Source organism: Helobdella robusta, assembly GCF_000326865.2.
Source record: "Helobdella robusta unplaced genomic scaffold HELROscaffold_5, whole genome shotgun sequence".
Lineage (NCBI taxonomy): Eukaryota > Metazoa > Annelida > Clitellata > Rhynchobdellida > Glossiphoniidae > Helobdella > Helobdella robusta.
This window is the reverse complement of record NW_008705254.1, coordinates 328,479-336,552: the sequence shown is the minus strand read 5'-3', so window position 1 is coordinate 336,552 and position 8,074 is coordinate 328,479. Positions and strand designations below refer to the sequence as shown.

The following is an 8,074-nucleotide window of genomic DNA, read 5'->3' as shown; positions in this document are numbered from 1 at the left end:
CCTAGGTTGATGTCAGATAGAAATAGAAAGAGAGTTTACAGGGTTGGCCTGAATGTATTTAATAAGTAAGTCAAGTTGGTTCGCTGATTGGTTGGTTGATTGGTTAATTGATTGGTTGATTGAATGATTCGCTGATTGATTGGATGATTGATTGATTGTTTGATTCTGTTATTCAGTTGATTGATTTATGGGCAGAAAAATCATTTTATAAATGTAATAAATGCTCTTCTCTTAGTTAATAGCCAATCTTATGAAACTAACAAATCACTTACTTTCTTTTCTCTCTCTCTCTTCTCTCTTTCTTTCTCTTTCTTTCTCTCTCTCTCTCTCTCTTTCTCTCTCTATCTATCTATCTATCTATCTCTGTCCAGGGTGTGATGATGACGACGACGATGATGATTTTATTATAACTTGATTGAATTTTTAACTCTCAGAGATAACTTCTTATCAGAAATATTTTTCAAGTTCTCAAAGTTTAACAACTAGGAATAATAATAATAATAATCATAATAATATAAATATTAATAATAATATTGTAGTAGTTGTGGTAAAAGTAGCATTAGCAGCAGTAGTAGTAATAATTATAGCATTTATACAGGAATGCACATAGGATATACGCTTGTATTGTACGAAGTGTGTGTGTGTATTCATGTTTGTATGTGTAAATATATATATATATATATATATATATATATATATATATGTGTGTGTGTGTGTGTGTGTGTGTGTGTGTTTGCGTGTGTGTGTGTGTGTGTGTGTGTGTGTGTGTGTGTGTGTGTGTGTGTGTGTGTGTGTGCAAAAATGATGCCTATGCATATGCATGTATGTATATATTATCTACCTTAACCTCCATTTCTATCTTTCCCATCCCCACCCCTTAGAAAGCCAAACAAAGGCATAGACTACATGGTTGATAATAGATTTGTGGACCCCAGGCCTAGTGCTGTTGCCAGATTCCTGATCAGTAGAAAGGGTCTCAGTCGTAAGATGATTGGGCATTACCTCGGCTCCATGCAGGATGCATTCAATATGGAGGTTTTGAAGTTAGTGAAGATGGCTTATGTTTCCCGTTCGTTCGTTCGTTCGTTCTTTTGTATGTTTTTCTCTTGTTGTTGTTGTTATAGGTGTAATAATAATAACAAGACTGAAGTAATTGTATTCTCAGCAACAACAACATTTATAACAGTAATTTCCACATAATAAATTCATTTACAAATTGGTCTTGCCTAAGTAACTTATTTCAAGAATACCAATTGTATGTATGCGTGAGTAACACAACCTTTTTTCATCATTTATTATTATTATTATTATTATTATTATTATTATGCTTGGGGGTTATAGTTATGATTATTTATGTTGCCATTTAAATCAAAGAGGAAATTTCTTTCTTTAATGTGAAGTGCTCTTTGGTTTGGTTGGTGTCGGTGCTGATGATGATGATGATGTTGTTGCTCTGGTGGTGATGATGATGATGTTGCTCTGGTGGTGATGATGATGATGATGTTGCTCTGGTGGTGATGATGATGGTTTTAGTTGTGATTATGATTATGATTATGAAAGAACAGCGTGTATTGAATGAATGCAAGGGATTAGTAATAGCGTCTTCATATTAATACATACATACATACATACATACATACATACATACATACATACATACATACATACATACATACATAACATACATACATACATACATACATACATACATACAAACGTACACACATACATACATACATACGTGCACATGCACCTACATATACACACATAAACACGCGCGCGCGCACACATGCACATAAAATGATGAAATTACCTAGTACCTACCTATATGTATTATGCTATGAGCATGATATTGCTTGCCTTCACATTTTAATAATTTAAATTTAATCTCTAGATTTTGGTTTGCATTAACTTATTTGTAGGTATGTGTGCATGTATGCGTGTGTGTCTGTGTGTAGGCATCTGTGTGTGTAGGTATGTGTGTATGTGCGTGTGTATGTTTATTTCTATGTATGTATTTGTTTTTCTGCAGGTAGATTTGATTTCATAACTATCATGTTACTGTTAGCATTGGCATGTCTGCTTCATATACATGTCTGTATGTGTGTGTGCGTGTATGTGTGTATGAATGTGTATGTCTATGTGTATGTATGCATGTGCGTGTGTTTGTCTGCTTGCATGAATGTATGATCCTGTGTGTTTGCTTGCACTTGAAGTGTTTTAATATTCTTTTTATTTATATTATTATTATTAATTATTATTATTATAAATTATTATTATTATTGTAAACAAATGATTGAGTGCTATAAAATGTGATGGAGTATTTTGTTGCTTTTCATTTGTAACAAATCTTTCATCAGGTGTTTTGCCGAAGAGTTTGACCTCACCGGCTTGCAAATCGACGTTGCTCTCAGAGTCTTCCAATCTCAATTCCAAATTTCTGTTAGTCGAGGCCAAATTTCATTTAGATTCATTTTTCAATGTTGAGTTTTATCTTTTTAGTTTTTATTTCATTCGTTCATTCATTCCTATTCATTCATCAAGACGGACAAGGTTCATTTGCTTAAATGATCCATCAAATTTTCATCGTAAATTCATTAATTTATCCATTCATTCATTCGTCCATTCACTAGTCCATTAATTCATTAATTCACTAAACCATTCGTTCATTCATTCAATCAATTATTCATTCTTTCATTTAATATAAATACTTTTTTCTACTTGAATCACAGGGTGAGGCTCAAAAAATAGAAAAATTTATGGAGGTAAGACATACATACATATAAATATATGTATGTGTGTGTGTGTGTGTGTGTGTGGTGTGTGTGTGGTGTGTGTGTGTGCGCATGCGTATGTGTGTGTAGTTTTCTACCAATGTATTTTTTGGGCACTTTAGAGCCATAGTCTTAGAGGTGTTTATCTTTATTAAGAGCGAATGTAATACATTTTATAATGCTGCTTTTATTTTTAGTGTTTTTATTACCACTACTACTGCTGCTAGTACTACTACTACTACTTACTACTACCGCTTATTACTTCTACTACTACTACTACTATTATCACTACTATTGGTATCATTATCAGTAGATCATCAATCATCGCTACTATCATCATGACCACCACTGTGTCATCATCATCATCATCGTCAACACCATCCTTGTAGTTGGAATCCATTGGCGCCTAAACCCGTGCTGTATGTTGAAGAGGGGGAAATAAGATTGACGGAGGGAGAGAGAGAGAGAGAGAGAGAGAGAGAGAGAGAGAGAGAAATTGTAGATAGAAAGAGAAAGAGGGGGAAGCAGCAATAAATGTTTTAGTAGATAACCTCTCCTGATAAGAACGTTACGTGTCATGGCTCCGCTCTGTTCTGCTCTGTTTGTTTGTACGTCTGTGTGTGTATCTGTGTGTGTGTATCTGTGTGTGTGTATCTGTGTGTGTGTGTCTGTGTGTGTGTCTGTGTGCCAGCCAGAAAGTGTGTGAGAGAGGAAGATAGAAAGAGAGATGACTGCGTGTATTTGAAAATATTATTTTGGTTGTGTGAAAAGCGTATTTATAAGTACGTTCGTGTAGGCACATATGTCTTTGTATCTGTGTTTGTGTGTGTGTGCTTTAATGTTTTATTCTGATTTTCCTAAAGTTTGAAATGATATTGATTTAACTTATTTATGGGGGGAACTCTTTTCGTGATGAGAGGAATTTCTCAAGTATGGTATGAGAATAAAATTGAGATTATTTAGCCATTCCTAGTGACGTCAGTTATGTAAAATGTTCATAGAGACATGAAATTATCTCGTCATCACATCTCATGTCTACGTCTATGCTTCTATCTCTCTCTCTCTTTCTCTCTCTCTCCTCTCTCTCTCTTTCTCCCTTTCTCTTTCTAATGTAGTTGTTACTCAGCTATATATTTCTTGTTTGTTGTTATAACAGAGTTATGAAAAGCAGGAAAATTTTTAGCAAATTTCATTTTTGTTCCTTCATTTTCCATTCTATATTTTATGAAAAAAAATTAACAGAGAGAGAGAGAGAGAGAAAGAGAGAGAGAGAGAAAGAGAGAGCTGTTGTTTGTTTTTCAAATTGTATAATTTTTAAAATTATTCCATATTATATGGAAAGTTATATGAGAAAATTTATACATATTTTATGTGGTTGTATGTAGGTAGATGATGTGAATGTGAGTTCGTCTCTTTGCACTGCTAACTAACTTCTGCACTGCTTATATTCATTGTTGGCTATTTCTTTTATGTTCTTTTATCATACATTCATTTATTCATTGAGTCTGTTAGTCATTTTTAATTCGCTTGTTTGCTTTTTCGTTCTTTCACTCGTTCGTCCATTCATTCATTCATTCGTCCATTCATTCATTCGTCCATTCATTCATTCGTCCATTCATTCATTCATTCATTCATTCATTCGGTCAGTCAGATATTTTTCTATTAAATTCAGTTATTTGGTGGTTTTATTATTTCGTTTTATTATTCAAACATTCACTCTCTGGTCTGACCACCTGTTCATTCGTTCATTCATTCGTTCATTCATTTTTTCTAGCCGATATTTTTATTCATTTATTTCCCATCCATCTATCAGTTATTTTTTTATTTCTCTCTCTCACTTATTCGTTCGTTCATTCTTTCATTCATTCATTCATTCATTCATTCGTTCATCCAGTGTATGCTGTACTGCACTTCTCCATCAGCTTTTACATAAAATTTTTGATATCTCCTCCGTCATTCATTCATTCGTTCATTCATCATCATCGTTATCATCACTATTTCTTTTATTATCATTGTTATTATTATTTATATATTTTTTTATTTTTCTGGGAATTAATGTGGAGGAAAGATTTTATATGTGTGTGTATATGTAGAGAATTACTCACAATAAAAGCTTTTTACTAAGATTAGAATATGTGTGTATGTTTGTTTGTTTGTGTGTGTGTTTGTGTTTGTGTGTGTGTGTTTGTGTGTGTGTGTGTGTGTGTGTGTGTGTGTGTGTGTGTGTGTGTATGTACCCTTCATCATCACTTCGTTAACTTTATAATATTCCAGTCGTCATCATTATTATTGCCATTATAATTATAACAATTTTCAGGTATTTTCATCGCGTTATCGCGAGTGCAACCCTCATTTAGTGGGTAAGGTCATAAGGTCAAGTGACACAATCTTCCTGCTCTCCTTTGCCATCATCATGCTCAATACTGACCTACATAACAAGAACATCAAGCAAGAAAGGAAGATGACCCTGGTCGATTTTTTGAAGAATCTTAAAGGTTGAGTGGGTTGTTTTTTTAACCAATCATTACAAACCATTCCTAATCGACTGACCAATGGTGATCAAGTATTCACATTACCCATTCAACCAATTAGTTTTAACCGATCAATTCAAATCGATCAAGCCAACCAACCAGCTTCAACTAACCTCTCTCACAATCATCCAATCACAGTCATGCAATCACGTCATCATCCAATCACAATCAACCAACCGACCGACCGACCAATCAGGTTTAGACGCCGGAGGTGATATAAATAGCGACTACCTGACAGGAATTTATGAACGAGTGAAGGAGCAAGAATTCATTCCTTCACCAGACCATACAAATCAGGTCATCATACTGGATCGAATGATCACTGGAAAAACATCCGTTCGTTTATTTGTATTTTGTTTCTTTCTTTCATTCGTTCGTTCGTTCGTTTATTTTTTCATTTGTCAGTTAACCTGGTGATCAGTTGCTTTGTTCCTTGATTAATTTATAACCGTTCCGATCAACCAACCTATCAAATCTCTCAATATCAAACCAATGAAATCACTCCGGCCAAACCAATCAGCCAATCAAATCACTCGAATCAAACCGGCCAACCAACCAATCAATTGTTTGCAGAGCTTGGTAGAGAACCACAGACGATTTGTCTGCCATTGTCGCATGCATGAAATACTGGACCTCAACAAAACTGAAAAAATTGGGTCACACGCCAGAGGGCTTTTCCTTTTCAATGACCTACTTATCGTTAGTTTGTCTGTTTGTGACCTATTTACGTGTGTGTGTGTGTGTGTGTGTGTGCGTGTGTGTGTGAGTGAGTGTATATGTGTGTTTGTGTTTGTTTGTTTGTTTGTTTGTATGTTTGTATGTTTATTGGTTGTTTATCACTGATGATTGTATAACAAAGATTGATTAATTGATTGATTGATTGATTTATTGATTAATTGAAGGAAGGAATGATAGTATGAATGAAGGAATGATAGAATGAATGTGTGAATGAATGTGTAAATGATGCTGATGACAACGATGATGAAGAGAACATGACTAAATCCGAACTTGAGTTGTTTACACTTTGAAACGTATTTTCTTCTCCTTCTCTTTTTCTTCTCTTGTTTATTCGTTCATTCATTCATTTGTTCATACCTTCGTTCGTTCATTTATTTATGCATCATCTCTCCTTCTCTCTCTCTCTTCTCTCTCTCTCTCTCTCTCTCTCTCTCTCTCTCTCTCTCTCTCTCTCTCTCTCTCTCTCTCTCTCTTTGCCTGCCTCGAACACAGTTTCTCAATATCAAAAATCTTAACCGGTATATCACAGTACCATCTTACTATGCGCAAACTCACACACACAGAAACACACAGAAACAAACATACATCCACACACACACACAAGTGTTTACTTATACTTGTTTTTTTTATTGTACTATAAATATTGTACTTACGTGTATGAACTTCAACTTTTGTACGATAGTGGTCATAGTAATGATGATGATAATAGTTAATAATAATAATAATTGTTATTATTATAATTATTATTTTTATTAATTATTATTATTTTTATTATAGTTTAATATCTCCAATAGTATAAATAAAAGCAGTAGTAGTATTTTTACTATCAGTAGTAGTAGCAGTGATAATAGAAGTAGGTTCTAGGCAGCAGTAGCAGTGTAGTAGTTGTCGCGACCACAGAAGCTGCCGTGATATTGCTAGAGACAGTGGTAGTAGTAGTGGTGGTAGTATAAGTAGTAATAGTGTTGAAGAAATTGCTGAAAGATTTTTCGTTTATTACAATGTTTTCGTTCTTTTTTTCATATTTTATGCCCTGACCTTGTTCCTGATTGTAAAAAAAAATATGTTTTCTTTCTAGATGTGTGTTACTGTTATTTGTTGTTGTTTGTTGTTGTTGTTGTTTATTGTTGTTGGTTGTTATTTGTTTGCCGTTAATTGTTATTTTTGTTGTTTTTTACGATTTGTTTGCAGTGTTGTTGCATGGGATGATGCTGATTACAAATTCGTAGTTTGGTTTCTGTTATTTTTATTCGTTTCTTCACTTGTTCATTCGTCCATCTGTTAATTCTTCTTGTTCTTTCATTTATATTTTATTTCCTCCCAACTCAATTCGTTCATTCGTTCGTTCATTTCATTCTTTTATTTTACCCCATTCTCTCATCCATCATGGCTTTTAGTTATTTACAATCTTCGCTTGAAAATTCCTGAAGATTAAAAAATTCCTAACAGCCAATAAAATTTTGCCATCCATCCATTTCGACAGCCAATAAAATCCTTCCATACACATCGTCAATTCAAATTATCACTTTAGCCTCGACCAAAATAAATGACTTCTTTATTTCTGACCAATCAAGTCTACGTTTTCATCTCAACCAATCATATAATCGCTTTAATTTTCGACCAATCACATACAAGGTAACGAAACTATCATCTCGTAAGAAGAAGAATTGTGTTCATAGGTTGAAACAGACGATACCATTGCAAGGGGTGTCCGTCTATCTGCTTGAAACTCCACGTATGTTCATGATGATGATGCTGCTGATTATGATGATGATGGTGTTGTTGATGATGATCGTGGTGGTGATTTGTTGCCCTGATCAATATGTGGATCACTCAATGATTCGACCAATCAATTAGCAAATCACCCAATCTACCGACCAATCAGATTACAAATATGGCATCCGCCTGAAGAACGCCACTCAGGATGACGTCATCATCGTAACATTATGCGCTCGAGACCAGGAAGAACAAAGGAAATTCGTTGAAGATCTTAAGGAATCAATTCTAGAGGTTGTCATGATGATGTCATAG

General features: G+C 34.2%; 1 protein-coding gene across 1 annotated transcript; it reads left to right on the top strand.

Annotated features, from left to right (window-relative positions):
• On the top strand, positions 1 to 8,074 carry HELRODRAFT_68418 (hypothetical protein; the record flags this gene model as incomplete). Its single annotated transcript, XM_009026978.1, has 9 exons — positions 1 to 65; positions 882 to 1,043; positions 2,361 to 2,442; positions 2,733 to 2,765; positions 5,092 to 5,269; positions 5,502 to 5,677; positions 5,891 to 6,004; positions 7,679 to 7,778; positions 7,929 to 8,074. Coding segments are annotated over 9 exons (1,056 nt in total), but the record flags the coding sequence as incomplete, so codon positions are not given.